The 16,476-nt window shown below is 38.7% G+C and overlaps 1 protein-coding gene across 4 annotated transcripts in view; it reads left to right on the forward strand.

Moving 5' to 3' along the window:
* PAK1 (p21 (RAC1) activated kinase 1) overlaps positions 1 to 16,476 on the forward strand; it is a 149,236-nt gene that overhangs the window by 117,777 nt on the left and 14,983 nt on the right. For all 4 annotated transcript variants that reach the window (XM_059188195.1, XM_059188212.1, XM_059188186.1 and 1 more), the window contains exons 7-11: positions 1,188 to 1,362; positions 3,429 to 3,492; positions 7,029 to 7,077; positions 12,419 to 12,531; positions 15,900 to 16,017. In XM_059188195.1, the coding sequence (XP_059044178.1) occupies positions 1,188 to 1,362; positions 3,429 to 3,492; positions 7,029 to 7,077; positions 12,419 to 12,531; positions 15,900 to 16,017 (519 nt within the window). The remainder of the gene's footprint in view (positions 1 to 1,187; positions 1,363 to 3,428; positions 3,493 to 7,028; positions 7,078 to 12,418; positions 12,532 to 15,899; positions 16,018 to 16,476) is intronic.

Consider the following 16,476-nt stretch of genomic DNA (forward strand, 5'->3'; position numbering starts at 1 on the left):
GAAGTGTCCTAGATAATTGGTGTTTATGCTAACTCAGCCCTAGTTTACTTAGCCTGTCCTCCCCAAAACAGGAAGATACACAGAATTAATGTTACTTAGTGCAGGACTAACATAAATTATTCTAGTCTCCTGGGAAGCAACAAATTAGCCTGCTGCAGATCTTTTCTTCCCTGATAAATGTGTAACATTCTACCTCTTAGAACATCATTGATGATACTGAAAGACCCAAAGGAATTTATAAATACATTAGTGCTATTAATATGCTGGACATCAGGAGTGCATTTTGATGCTGGATATTGGCAGTGATTTTTATTTAACTTCCTCTGAGGTTTTTGCATCTCAGAATAGCCACAGTCCCTCTACCCTTGCTTTGCACAATCTGGTTCCCATGCCTTTTACTTGATTTAGCATCACTGAGCACTGACCTGTCATCAGATGATACTCTATTAATGTTTCTTTGTTTGGACTTTTTATATGATGAGAGCTTTGTAATGAAAGAATGATCTGGGGCTTAAACTCTTTGATAGTACAAAAAAAGGCTGCTTTTGGAGTAGAACATTGAGGGAGGTTTTCAAGCAGACGTTGGTTGACTGGCTATGGGAGATGGTGTGGGCGAATTCAAGGGGCTTAGATAACCTTTTAGGATGAGAATTTACAAACAGTAATCTATGGAATCACCCTTTCTATAGGTCACAAATCACCTGAACAAAAATGAGCTTCAAAATTGGAGAGTTGTCAAGATACTTCATATTGATATGGCCTTTTTCAGTTTGCAAGCTTGTTCATTTAAAAAATGTTCCCACTAAATCCTGAACTTCTCAAAAATAGAGGAAACATAAATGAATTGGTAGTGCTTAACATAGTTCTTGGCAGGTATTAGAAAGGTGGTAAATACTGAGTGATGAATGAATTAATAAATTTGATCTTCCTAAGCATTCCTTTCTAAAAAGACATTGTTATTTCCTAATTTCTGTTGTGTATAGTGAGAACAAGGAAGGCCATTCCACCCACAGAGGATGGGCCTGGACACAGTGGAAGAAGAACAGATTTTGTCCTAGGAAAAGGGATGAGTTTATTGAGATTTGTTCTTCTGTGGATCTTCTAACACATACATGTAAAACTGGTTCCCAAGTGTCCCTTATGCTAACAAAAACTAGCCTTGGCAAATTCTTGTACCAACAACACAGGTATATACACGGTCTGTGATAGAACCAATTCCTGTTACTCCAACTCGGGATGCGGCTACATCTCCCATTTCACCTACTGAGAATAATACCACTCCACCAGATGCTCTGACCCGAAATACTGAGAAGCAGAAGAAGAAGCCTAAAATGTCTGATGAGGAGATCTTGGAGAAATTACGTAAGCACTTTTCTAAACTTTCCTTCTGCAGCACAAAGATGGAAAAATATTGCTAAAAGGATCCTGATGCTAGGCTTGGTCTGTGTGACTGCCTGGCTATGCTTGATATCTTGGCCACATAAAGTATACTTCTCATCTTACTCCTGCACCCACCTCCTCTGTCTCAGCAGCCGCAACTGGATATCACATAGGATGGGAATCGAGGAGAGAGTGGATAGCTCACTTCGAGGGCTAGGCACCCCTCAACCTTAAAAATAAAATAAAATTTTATTTTGATATAAAAATATATATTTTATCTTTTTTATAAAAAATAGCTTTTATGTAGTAAATAGTCTGGAATGTTGTGTTGAGAAAGACTGAGGCCTTGCCCATACCTGGTAGGAAAGATTGCTGTGATTATTGGTGCTTACCATTGGCTTAGGAAAAGACTGGTCTGCCATCTTGGTTGTGAGAAAAGACGGAAGGGAAACTAACATTTTGCAAGCCTGTACTGTGTACCAAATGGCAAGCAATGTATTTTCTTCACTTTTTCGGTCCCTTTATTGCTCAGATTAACCCTGGGAGGACAGACATTATAATCTTCATTTTTTACAGTTAAGGTATTTGATGCTCAGGGATGCTAAATACTCTGTCCAAGGTCACACAGCCAGAAGGTAACAGAGCCTGGGTCAGAGCCCAACTTGTGCTCCTGTAATTGGAGCATGCTGCCTCTTGCTCTCAGGTGGAAACTTCCATTTTGCTTTCTTTAGTAACCAGAAATGGGGTATATTATAGTAGCTTGTTTCTATGTCTCAGTAAACTACAAGACAATTTATATTAGAAAGAGGGACAAGGTTGACCTTTGGGCTTGGAAAAATCATTTATGAGACCTTTCATTTATCCTTTGTACCTACTTACTTCTAAAGGGGATTTGATGTGACTGTTTTGGCCAACTGCACCAACTAGCACTGTTCTCTAAAGCCTAGGTTTCTGGTTCTTTAGCTTAACAGCTCTCAATTTCTTCCTGATGATTCTTGTTTGATTTTTTAAAAATTTTCACTCTTTTAAAGTTGCACTTGCCCAGAGCCCTTATGAAATGATAAAGTAAGAAAAGCCACTTACCTAACCATCTGTTTACTCCTATATATAGTATTTTTCTCTGAACCAGATTTGGCATACTTAGAACTTCAAATTGTGAAAAGCAGACTGGCCTGAGAGTTAAGGGCACTTGGGTTGAAGCCCCAGCCCTGCCACTGACTTGGGTCTTAGGCAATTTCCTATTGTTTTCTGGGCCTCCTTTAGCTCATCTTTTAAATAGGGATGTTAATACCTCTCTTATTTATAAATCAAATGAGATAATATATGTGAAAATATCAAATCTTAGTAATTGGTGTTAGGGAGAGCACACTTTACTGGGAGACCAAAAACCAAACTCCTGATCTTAGTTCTGACACCAGTTTGCTGTGTGACCTTGGGGGAAAGTATCTTCACTTCTGTGGGCCTCAGTTTCACCATCTCTGGAATACAAGTTTTAAAACCCAACCTCTCTCATACTTCTCTATCTTTGCACTTGAATTACTATGTGCTGTAACCTTTCCAACTTTCTCTCCCTGGCTAACTCCTGCTTATCCTATAAAAATCAGTCCAGATATCACTTACTTTCTGAAGCCTTTCCAGTCTGTATTTTATGCCTCTTTCTGGATTGCAACAATTGTATTTTCATGGAACTTTATGCTTACATGAGACTGAGCTTCTTGAGAGGAGGGACTGTTTTAACTGTGCCTTATCTATCCCTTTATTCTTAGTATTCAACATAGGGCTTGGTACATAGTAAGTGAGCATATTAAATGAGTAAGTGTTTATTGAATGAATGAATTTAAAAATGAATGAATACTGTGAATAAAAACAGTAAGGAGATGAAACTTTTGGTTGGAACTTACAGGTAAAATCTAAGGGCCTGTTAGTATGGCTTTGGGCATTGGAGGTAGTTCTTTAATCCTTCCAGGTGCAGGGTTTGGGGGAATATGGGCCTGTTTTGTATCTTGATTTGGGAAAAAAATGATTCATGGTCTCTGTTTCTTTCAAAGGGAGCATAGTGAGTGTGGGCGATCCTAAGAAGAAATATACACGGTTTGAGAAGATTGGACAAGGGTTAGTAGGGGCATTTTCTTTCCCTAGAGAAATGACTTAAAAATTGTGTATGCTGGTATATATCATTTTGCTTTTGTTTTGCCTCTCATAAACCTTGTTCTTTCTCTACCTTGTCCCTGACCCATCTGGAGGTGTTATGTTAGGCTGACTTCAGGTTTGGCAGAATTATGCTTAGTTTGAGAGATGTGCCAGTAGCTGACCATGTTGCTAAAAATAATCATTCAGTGAGAAAACAAAAACCATTTACTTTGATAGCAAAAACCTGCTTCCCAGATTACAGCTCTGCTTTTTCAGATTAACCTGGTTTACCTGGCACTGAGACTTACCAGCACTAATATGAAATGGAAGGCTGAGAACTGCAGACCCCTCTGCTAGTGTAAAGGGACCTGTTTTTCTAGGTGGATACCAGGATTCATGGCTGCTCTCTGATTTCTTCTCTGCATCTTGCATGCTGCCTGCAGTGTATTGAACTTAGCAGATCTTACCTGAGTTCCTGTTTATGTGCTAGACAGTATGAATACAGCTATGAATCCGACACAGACTCTGTCTTCAAAGACCATGTTTATGGAAAGAGACTGTCAAACACAAAATTAATATACTATGATAAGTCTTAAAATTGTTTTACCATTGTTTTGAGCAAAAGAAGCCAGATATAAAAGACCAGAAACTGTTTGATTTTGTTTACATGAAGTTCAAGAACAGGCAGAATTAACTTATGCTAATAGAAGTCAGAATAACAGTTGTGTCTGGGAAGGGGATGTGCATTGGGAAGGAGCATAGGAGCTTTTGGGGATGATCTTTGTGGTGAACACATGGGTTTTTAGATATTGAAAAATCATCAAGTTGTACACTTAAGATTTGTGCAGATTACTTTATACCTCTGTATAAAAAAGCAAAATAATAAGATTTCAACAGGCCTACCCAAATAGCTAAAATTAAAAATAAATTAGGGAAAAAAGCATCTCATTTGTAGAAAACTCAAGAGTGTTAATTTCATGAAAGCATCATTGCTAATGAAGTCTTTGAAGTTTTGTTTCAGTTTTCTTTCTTGTGCGTCTAAGAACATTTGAAAATAAGATTAAATATTGTATTATATAATGACGTATCTGTACAGCATTCTACAGCTTACATCTGTTATTTGCATCTGTTGTTTAATTTAATCCTTGAAATTACCCTGGATCTTATCTTTTCCTGGTCCAACCCTTTTCCTACTAGACATGCTTTTGTGAGTCTGAACTGGTATAAGGTAGTTAACCTTGAAGAGAAATTATTTTCCTTGCCTAAAAATAATCTGGGATGGCATTTCCTTTAGTTATTACATTGAGATATTAAGAATGTAGCAGAAAGATACAGAGGCAACTGTGGGCAAGTTAGATCCCATTTATGGACTTCAGTTTCTTTGTCCATAAATTTAAGAGAGAGGTTGTGGACTCAAGAGTCTTTTAACCTCCAGAACTTCTGACCTTTTTTTCATTCAGATGTGTGGGGCCCATAAATAGGCAACATCTGCAAAATGTTTTTTCCTATTTTACAATATAAACTGCAAAATAAAACTCACATAAATGATTGAAAACACAAAATGTTCTTTTAGTGCTAGGGGAGGAATGAAATATTTATTAAGCACCTATTCCATGTTTTTAAAATATAAATGCCAGGATGCCTGGCTGTCTCAGTCAGGAGAGCATGTGAGTCTTAATCTCAGGACAATGAGTTCAAGCCCATGTTGGGCATGGAGCCTACTTAAAAAAAGTTAAATACATGCTACATAAATATGATGGATTGGTACTATCATATTTTTTGCTTGTTTTTTCCCTTTAAGACCTGAAGAGGTTTTTTTTTTTTTTTTTTTTTGGACCTAGAATTCATATGTCTTTACAAGGTAGAAATAACCAGTGGGCCTGACTTCTAGACCTCTATAATCATGGAGACATAGTCCCAAAATGTCCAGTCCCCTGGGCCTGGACATATTTGCCCTTTAAGAATGATGCTTCTGGTAGGATGGGGAGGATGGGTGTAGGATGATAGATACCAGCTTTATGACAGAAAATAGCTAAAGATAGAATGATAAGGCAATGGGAAGGTAACTGCCAATATGAATAATCCAATTCTTATAGCCCATATCTTAGGATCACAATTTTCTGGCATGTAGGTAGGCTTACAAATAAAGAATGGTGGTGTGGAAGCTGGTGACCATAATTCCTAGCTTCAAGGCATACTTAGAGGTGACTTTTCTCCCTAAATTGACCTGACTTCCCTGGATAGGGCTTGCTTGGAATGCATTTTATTAATACATAAAAAAATAAATCTGATGTATAGATTGTATAGTTACAATATTGATATATATCACTCATCTATGAATATACAGCGCTCATGATTATAGGCACAAAGTGAAGTTTTCAGATATGTAGAATGGACATGATTGCTTTCCTAGCATTATTCATAGTATTTCTCTGCCTCCCTTCCTCCTACTCTCTTTCTGTTTGTATGTGTGAGTTTGTATATGTTTGTGTATGTATGTACATTATATGCATGTGTATGTATAGTGAGATTATTTTTACCTTGGAGATGGGGTAAGAATTAGATCAGATTTTCTAGGAGCATATGCGTTTGAAAAAACATTTAATATTTCATGTTTGAAAAAGTAAAAACCTATTTTACAATATAAACTGCAAAATAAAACTCACATAAATGATTGAAAACACTGTTCTAAAGGTTCATAATGTAAAAGCTGGAAAGGCACCATGAGATTATTTTTCTAGTCTTTTAGTTATAATTTTTTAATATGAATTATAAGTGAATATAACACACGTAAGTTGTACAACTCAATGAATTTTTAAAAAAATAAACACACCCATGTAACCAGTATCTACATTAAGAAATAGATCATTAGTGTTACCCCAGAAGTCTATATCCCTTCTTAAAATATAAGCTATCCCCCAACTTCATTCTGAAATTTTCCCTTGGACCACTTTCTTCTCACTCCTCACCCCTGGTTGAACATTATAGGTCTCATCTTACCGAGATTTACAGATGAAGAGTTTGAGGTCATAGGGGGTTAAAGGAGGGGATGATGAGAGAAAAGGACCAATCATCCATCAAGGATGATGGAGTAGAGGAGAGGAACTAAGAGCAGGAAGCTAGCCTATATTGAAGACCTGTTTTATATTCTAGGCACTTGGCTATGTGCTTTATGAACTAATTGATTCAAATTCTCTTATCTCTTATCTTTACAAATGAGGAAAATAAAGCTCAGAGAAATTAACTTGTTCATATAGCTAGCAGTTACTAGATAGATGCTTCAGTCTGAAACTTAGGTTTTTTGGCCACTAGAGCCTGTATTCTCTTTCTACCTCATACTGTCTCTCACATATGAGAATAGAGTAGGGGGAGGGGTGTTGGGGAGGATTATTTTTGCTGCTATTATTACTAACACTTGCATTGCCAGATTGTATATAGAGCTGCATTTGACAGATGTCACTTCATTTAAGCGCTATGTTTTTTTTTTTTTCTCTCTCTCTCTCTCACCTGTCGTTCAGTGCTTCAGGCACTGTGTACACTGCAATGGATGTGGCCACAGGACAGGAGGTGAGTATAAACCACCAACTATTTCTCCTTCACTTCTACTGGGTTGTTATCCTTATTCTTAGCTCAATAGGGATACTTCTGTTTTCTTACTATAGCAGACTAGAACTAAACAGAGTAGTAACATGATGAAACATAGATTTTGGAAAAAGTCTCTGTGGCTACAGTGTGGGGAACAGATTGAAGGAGATAAGCTTGGAGCAGGTGAGTCAGGCGGTTATTGTGTAATTCTAGGTGAGAGATGATGGTTTGAACTAAGGTGGTAGCATAGTATGAATGGAGGGAAGTGGCTGGATTTGAGAGGTACTTAGGTGGATTTGACAGAATTTGGTGAGTGACTGAGTGTGAGGATGACTCACACCTGAGTGATCCTGGTCAAGGAGAAAATAAAAAGGTGGAGTATATGGTTAAAGAATTTGGATACTGCTGAGAGACCCTCTTGTGGAATTGCCTAGTGGACTGTTGTGTATATAAGTTTGGTGTTTGGTAGAGGAATGTGATGTGAAAGAAATTTAACTTTTTTTTTCTTTAAAGATTTATTTATGTATTTATTTATTTAGAGTGAGCAAGTGAGCAGTGGGGAGGGGTGGACGGAGAGGAAGAGAGAGAATCCCAAGCAGACTCCATGCCAAGCATGGAGCCCTGTGCAGGGCTCAATCCCACAACCCTGAGATCATGACCTGAGCTGAAATCAAGAGTTGGACGTTCAATCGACTGAGCCAAACAGGTGCTCCTAGTGTGGAAGAGATTTAAACATGTCTCTTGACTCATAATCCTTCCTTTACTCAGTGCCTAGGATTCCCATTGACATTAAAATCTTCATTTGGAGGCACCTCTTTGTCTCCTTCATTTCATTACGCTGGGAGAGCTCTGACTCTATTGCTAAGACCTGGTGACCCAAGATCTGTAGCAGAAGAAAACCATGAAGGGAATATAGGGTACTGGAGGTTTTCTTGCACTCTACTCTTTGGTTGCAGAGCAGGAGTGTTGGCAGATGTGCTGTGTGTGGATGGGAGCGGCCCAAGGAAGTCCTTAGATCAAAGAATGCCAGGACTCAGAGGTTGTGAGAGAGACCTCCTGTTCCGGTCACAGAGTTGGGCTCGTTGGAGCGAGGCTACTAGGATCTGCTTGTATATGTTTGGTAATTGAAACCCCCTGGTATACTGTAAAAAGCAAGTTTAATAGGATTAGCACATATTTCACCTTGCTCTTATGAGTCATTTATAAGCATCTAGACCAAATATTGAGGCTCTCTGTTGAGGGTAATTATTATGATTAAGGATTTATTCATTGTTTGTTGAGATGAAAATTCAACAACCTAGATGTTTACTGTTACTTATGTAATTTTAGGCAGCTTGTTTGACTTCCCTAAGCCTGAATTTTATTTATTTACAAAATGTGCATATAACATATACCTACCAAAAGTGTTGAAAGAATTCATTAAAGCAGTGCATGTGAAAATACATCATAAACTTTGTGTTAAAGTTACATATTTATCACATACAGAAAATTGCATATTTATTAGTTTTTATATGTTCCACAAAGCAATTGCTGAAGATGAGCCTTATGCCACACTTTGTGCTAAGAACCATATGAAATATTGAGTCCTATGCAGGCACACAGACATTAAAATCATATGTAAGTGTTAGAGGCCGCACTTCCCATTGGATATGTGTGGAAGTCTTATAGTATGGGGAACAGATTGGAGGATGGGAGCCTGCATTAAAGTAATGGTGAGTAAGGAAGGATGGTATCATTGTGCCAGTTTTAAACATGGTGAATTGGAGGCAGAGATAGAAAAGAGGTGGTTATACTGATCCTAAGAAGAACCCTGTGATTAGATTAGATTTCCTTCTTATTGATTAGAAATTTGAGGCTGAGGGAGTTTAGATAACTTTTTCAGGTTTATGCTACAAGCAGTCAGCAAGGACGGGGTTAGAATCTTGATTTTAAAGCCTAAACCTTGCTTTCTGGACTGCAAAGCCACAGCAGAACTAAGAGTAGGTTCTAGGTCCCTTTGTCGTGTTTCTGGCCTCAGGGACCCTACAGCTCTTGGTGGAAGACAGTGATGGGCAGTTGCTGGAGGGGCCTGGAGCCTGCATGTATGAGAAGTTGGTCGCAGGAAACAGAAGCTTGACTTCACCATATGCCTGCCTGTGGTTACAAAACTATGAATGGAAGCAAGTCCATTAGCGTGGCTAATGCAGTGCGGTCCAGAAGGCCTCATTTCCTGCCCCAGGGAGTATAAATCTTTAGGGGAGTTGGCGAGATGCTCTCAAGTCTTTGTGAGTGAGTGCTCATTGGAGGTTATCCACCGGGGAAGAGCAGAAGTATTGTCCGTCACATCTAGGAAGCTTAGCATGTTAGTGCCAGGAAGTCTCCCAGTTACACAATTATTCTGCAAGCCCATTTTTAGAGGGAGTGTGCTTAATAGAAAGAATAGACTGGAAGAGACTTTGGAGTCAAATGGACCTGAGGGCGTTGCTTATGATGCTGGGCAATTTTCTTGTATGCCTCAGTTTCCATTCCCTTTCCTGAAAATACAGATAATGATTTTTACTTGGAGGGTTGTTGTTAGCTATTACTGAAGTAACGTTACTGGAGTACCAGACATAGCCCCTGGCACATAAGTAAGCATTGCAAAAACAGTATTGGCGGGAAGGTGGCTGGTTTTTGTTATTGTTCCTGTTGATGTTGTCATTCAGTCATATCAGTACCAGATACTCCCCAAATGCAGTTGTTACTACAGTTTGCATTTGCATTTTTGTCTTCCTTTATTATTTGAAATTTTTACTTATATTTGAGTAACACATTGGCCACTATCTCCTATTTAGTTCTCAAAACAATCCTGCAAAGAGGGGAACCAGGATTGGGGTTATTATCCTCAGTGTATTGATGGAGAGACTGAGGCACAGAGAGCTTGTGATTGGTCAAGGTCAGTAAATGATAGACCCAGAGCTTAGGTCCTCAGCACTCAAATCCAGTTCTTTTTCTGTTATAAGAATGCTCTGTGCTAGCCTAAAAGGGACTGAATGGGTGAAGGACATTTAGCCCAGCCCATAGTTAGTGAATATTGAAAAGGACCCCTGGTATCTTGCCACCAATTCTATGTTATCCTCTGCCTGCCAGTCATCTCTCTTGCTGCTTCCAACATTGACCTCTTTGAGATTCATAAGCCCTTTCCTATCCTCTAGGATGGCCAGATGAACTCCAAAGGCACTCCTTTGCCTCCAGATCTTAATATATGTTTTAAGGGTTCAGTTTAGTTCATGTAATAGATCTTTACATCAATGTGTTACTCTTAAGACATTAGAAAAAGCTAATAAACATTATAGAAAGCTAGAGCCAGACCAGAAGCCTTGCCTGATAGGAGACTCCACTCCAAAGCAAATTCTTCTCACTTGGGGTAAGTGATGGAAGTAGTCACAGTGTTTAAAAGAATCATTTCTGTTCTTCCCAATGAACTGGATCTCTGCAGAAGACAGCTTATGCTTAAGAAATAAGAGGCAGGGTTTTTTTTTCCCCCCATAAAAATAAGTATTCTTCTTCTTCTTCTTTTTTTTTTTTTTTTACACTTGCTGCTTCTGGAAAGACTGATTTACTTGTTCTTTTAGGTGTTCATGTTCTTTTCTGTTAAGCAGGAAAAAGAAAATATCTCTAGGGAATAAACATTTAGCAAATAGTGTAAGTTCTCCTATGGAATAGAGTAGCCTGTTGCTGGAACTATTTATGGTTTAAAAACAAAGTACTTATCAACCCGCTGAATTCTCTCTTCCTGTCTTCATTTCCACAAACATTTCTACAAATAGTCACTGTGTGTCAGGTCCTATGCTTGGTACCAGGGATTTTGAGTTTTCAGATGAGCTCTCTAGCTTACAGCTTCTAGAGATACACACTCCAGCTAATCATCCTGAAGGTAGTTTATGTGGTAAGTTCCCTAAGAGAGGTATAAATATGATCTTATGAGGCTTTAAAGAAGAGAAAAAGCCTATCTGGTTTAGAGAATAAAGTTTCTTTTGGCCTGACACAAAGGATAAGTAGCTTTTGAACATGGGAAAAGCATGCAAGGTACTCCAAGTGGAGAGGAGATCAGATCACAGAGTATGTCAAGGAATGCAGTGGGAGGAAAGATCTTGAGAACTTTGAATGTTGGGCTGAGGAGCATTTCTAGGCAAACAGAAGCCATTCATGATTTTTGAGCAGGGGAGAGTGTTATCAAATGTGTACTGTGGGGAAGATTAATCTGGCCATGTGTACACAATAAATTGGCATCAATCTCAAGGGCTCTAATCATGACTTTGCTACTAAATAGCTGTGTATGCAAGCTATTTGCATATCACATTGCATTGTCACATATCCTCTCGGAATCATGATCTCCTTATCTGTCCAAAGGAATCCATAGTAATAGTTATTCCATAGAGTATCTCTGAGGATTAAATAAAGTAAACCTGAGAATACCTTACCTAGTGCTTGACACATAGAAGAGATGGATGCAAAAGTGCTCTGGGAATTCATTTATATCTATAGATAAAAAGCCCATGAAGTTCTTTTTGATACATAAATATTAGGGATCTCATCCCCCTTTTCTCTCTCAATGTCAATTCTGACTCATCTTTCCACAGCAAGCTCAGAAATTACTCTTCCCCTTTATGAATCCTCTCTATCATTGCCAGATAGAAAGAGTTCTTGCTCCGTTTTGTGTTTCTATAGTACTTTGTATGGACTTTTGTTATAGCATACTGCTTTCTTCTTCTTTTTTTCCTCTTTCTCCCTCAATCCCTCTCTCTCTCTTTCTCTTTTCCTTTCTTTCTTACTCAGAGAGAGAGAGAGAGAGAGAGAGAGAGAACACTAGCAGGGGAGCAGAGGGGCAGAGGGAGAGAAGGAGAGAATCTTAAGCAGGCTCCAAACTCAGTGCAGAACCTGATGCAGGGCTTGATCTCACAACCCTGAGATCATGACCTGAGCCAAAATCCAGAGTCAGACACTTAACAGACTGAGCCACCCAGGTGCCCCCCAGCATACCTGTTTTATATTGTGATTTTTTAAAAGTATTTTTCTCATACAAATATTTTATTAGTAGAGAGTTTGATTGTCAAACTTTGTTGAATATCAGAATCACCTGAAGTGTTTATTAAAACGGGACCTAAAATTTTTTATTTCCAGCAAGTTTCTAAATGATGTTGATGCTGCTGGTCTGGAAACCTCATATTGACTATATTGGCTTATGCAAATTCTGCAAGGGCTAAGACTGTATTTTATTCATCTCTCTCTCCTTCATGTTTAAGATCTTGTACTAAGTTGTTTCTCAGTAAATGTAGAGTGACTGGTTGTACTCTGATTTCAGGTGGCCATTAAGCAGATGAACCTTCAGCAGCAGCCGAAGAAAGAGCTGATTATTAATGAGATCCTGGTCATGAGGGAAAACAAGAACCCAAATATTGTGAACTACTTGGACAGGTATGGACTGATAGGTCCTGTCACAGAGATTGGCCTTTGGAACTGATGGATGGTGGAGCTAGAGGAGGAGGCACCACCAGCACTCTGAACTGCCTCCATTTGAGAATCTTCTACGATGCTTGGCTCTCTGCCTCCAGCCTTGTATCCTGCTGGACACTTCTGATTGCTGTGTAGTCCTTCTGGGTTAGATGAACCCTGCCACCCTGTAGCTTCTAACACCTGATCCTAGAACTGTCTGTTCTGCCTCAGAGAGGCCCTTAAGCACATCTGCCAGAGTCAGACATGTAGGTCTTTAAATCATTTTAATCCTAGTTCTTTCCTTATCCTGCTCACCCTCCTGAAAAACTTCCGGTTTGTCTTAGCTCTTAAAATTTGACAGTCAGTAGTTTCATTTGAGATTTGACCAGTATGGAAAAAGTAAGACTTATCTTTTGTTCTAAACTCTACATCACCTAATGATTTCATTCATTGTTTTATTTTTAGGAAGCTTGTTTCATTGTTGACCCATTGTGAGTTTATAGTCAGTTAAAATCTCTGATCCTCCGCCCCCTTTTTTTTTTTTTTGCATTAAACTGGTAATGTAGAACTTTTTAGTAACCATCATTAAATCCCATTTTGATTATTTCCATCCATTATTCCAGCTCATGAGTTCTGGTCTTCAACATAATAATAGTGGTTACAGCTAACATTTGTGTTATGCTTTACTTTGCACCAAACACTTTTTGATGAACACATTGTGAGGTAGAGTTTATTATCTGTATTTTACTGGTGAAGAAACTGAGGTTCATAGAAGTTTATAACTTGTCCAAGGTGAGTAAGCCAATAAGTAGCAAATGAGGGTTTGGGATTTGAATATTCCTAGCACCAACATCCATGCCCTTTCCATCATGTCATGTTCTTTTCTCCTGTACATGAAGAAGAAAGTGAGCTTCTTGCCTATTTCAGAGACATCACAAGTGGAGGTGATACTGGACTAAGTCTTGGAGTCTAATTCCTTTATTATCTATGTTGCATTGCCATCTATATTTCATTCCTGCCAGATTCTACCAGATTTCTTGTTTTGCATCTAAAGCATTGGTAAGCCTCAGTTTCTTTAAAGAGGAAAGGAGTTGGACTTTGACTTTCCCAACACATAATGTTGATAAGTATAGTGAATAAAGCCTTCTTCCTTTCTGGGGGATGATTGTCTCTCCATGATGGGGATCATGACTGACTCTGAAAAATTCTCTGGAAGTTATTATTCACTCTCCCATCTCTTTGAAGAACATATTACATAAAGAATATTGCTTGGATAAACTACTGAAGGCTCTAAGGCTACCAGATTTGGGCTCAGGATAAGGAAAAATGAAAGCTCCTAATAAGGATATGGGCATTAAAAAAAAAATGAGTCTTCTATCTCTGGAGGTATCTAAACAATAAAATACATGACCATGTTGTTGGAGGAATTTGTGTTCTGGGAATAAGATTAGAAGATTTATAAATTTATCAGTTGAGCCTTTGTTGGTGTTTCCAGAGGCTTGTACTGTGAAAATAAAAGTAAATTGATGCCCTCAAATAACTCCTAGTCTGGCGCGAGGAAAAAGAAAATACCTAGGAGCTCCTGTGATGCTCTGAGGCTTTACCTTGAGAGACTATTTTTGAAGGTACCTTGACACAGTGTAGAGCCATAGAGTTTTTGGGACAATCTGAATCTGGTTGTACATTGTCTTAGCTTTAACAGTGACATGTTAGATCCAGGTAAAGAGGCTCTTCTTTGGGGGCACCTGGGTGGCTCAGTGGGTTAAAGCCTCTGCCTTCTGCTCAGGTCATGATCCCAGGGTGCTGGGATTGAGCCCCTCATCAGGATCTCCATTCTGCAGAGAGCCTGCTTCCTTCTCTCTCTCTGCCTGCCTCTCTGCCTACTTGTGATCTCTATCTGTCAAATAAATAAATAAAATCTTAAAAAAAAAAAAAAAAAAAGAGGCTCTTCTTTGTCAGTGTCCAGAGGTCTCTTGGACCCTCATATTTCTTCCTCCAATCAGTCCACGCTGACAGATGTCTCCTTAACGGCTTTAAAGAAATTGGGTAAAGAGGACATAATGGGCATTTTTTGTCAGGGAAGAAATAGGCTCATGCCAGTGGAGGGCCTTTTACCCAGTCCTAAATTATCTTTTGGTCCAAGTCCTTATAATCTCTCTCAAAAGAGATATTAACGAACACCCTAATCTGTCATATATATTCTTCCTGGAAATTAAAAAAAACAAGACTTTTAGTTACAAAGAATATAGAATCTACAGAAAGAGTACTAGGTTCAGAATCAAGAGAATAGGATTCAAATCTTACCCTTTGCTGGAGGCCTTTTTTTTTTTTTTTTTTTTTTTAATAGTCTCTCCATCTGCCCAGCAGTAGTCCCAATATCAGGATGACAATAAGATGCCATACCGCACAGTTTAAGCCATTATAGCTCCTTTGTCTGAAGCTAGCAGAAGAGTCTGTAGGGCTCTGGGCTATTCTTCTCTTCGTTTGTCTTACCCTGCAGCTAAAGAAACTGACCAGAGGGCCTAAGTGATTTTTTTTTTCCCACACAGTAGTGCTGAGTGATCTAGTCCCTGAGTGATACTAGTGGTTCTAACTCCTGTCTCCATAAACTCTGTAGGGGACAGTACTAAATGGCAGCCCTTGGCTTACCAGAAGGGGCTTTGGCTTTGCAGCTTGAATTCATTTCATTCCTAGAATCAGAGATGCTCAAAATGGAGATCATTGCCAGCATAATGACTTTGTGTATAATACTTTATAGCTTTTAAATGGCTTTTATAGCCATTGTTTCATTTAATATTTACAATGAATTATCTTTTATTTTGCTCATTGCTTTACTCAGTAAATATTGGCATCTGTAGTGTTGGACTCTGGGGATAGTCTTGAACAAGACCCAGTATTTGCTCTCATGGAGCTCGGATTTAGTAGAACTCTCAAGGACATTTAGGGACTTTCCCTAATGTTGGAAACATGGATTCCCATCTTTGTCAGATGTTTGGGTGCTCTCTACCTTGGTGCTTCTAGAGGTGTGAGAATTGTGCCTAATTTTGAGAAACATTACTTTGTGTTGTGATGAAATATAATTGTATTATATCTTCAACCTAGTGAACTTAGTTCTGCCATTCGGGGCTTCACAGAACAGTCTGCTTTGTTTTCTCCAGGAGAATCCTTAAGAGATAATCAAGTTAGTATTTCTGTTCCCCAGATTGCTTCTCCCCAGGATAAAGAACCCTAGACCTTTCCAAAACTGTTGGAGATGCAGGTTCACTCTGTGTATATGCGTAGCCTTTGAAACCCAGGGCTATGGCTCAATGTACTCTGTTCGTTCTTACACTTTATCTGTACTCCTACAGTTACCTCGTGGGAGATGAGCTGTGGGTTGTCATGGAATACTTGGCTGGAGGTTCTTTGACAGATGTGGTGACAGAAACTTGCATGGATGAAGGCCAGATTGCAGCTGTCTGCCGTGAGGTAAGGCCAGTGGCCAACCAGCCTTGAGCATGAAGTGGCCTTTATATCAATGTCTGTCAAAGTTCTGCTCCTGATGGGATCTCAGCCTGGGCACTGGAGGTGGTAGAAATTATTCTTCTGTTTATCTGTTTTGAAATTTCTATCACTCTGACCTGTTCTTTAAAGATAACTTTATTCTAGCACTGGGTGTGTTGCATAAACAATGAATTTTGGAACACTGAAAAAAAAATAAAATTAAAAACAAGATAACTTTATTCTGATGATAAAAGTATATACCCATTGTAGAAAAGTCAGATATTACATGTATATGTAAAGTCACTCAATTTCAGTCTTAAAGGTGACTGCTGTAAATGCTTTGTATTATTTTCCTCTTTATATGGATATATATTTTAATTATAATTTTATTGTACTTTACTATTTTCTTGATGTGCTCTGAAGGAAGTAAAAACAGAGTAAGAA

This window comes from Mustela lutreola, chromosome 1, assembly GCF_030435805.1.
Source record: "Mustela lutreola isolate mMusLut2 chromosome 1, mMusLut2.pri, whole genome shotgun sequence".
NCBI lineage: Eukaryota > Metazoa > Chordata > Mammalia > Carnivora > Mustelidae > Mustela > Mustela lutreola.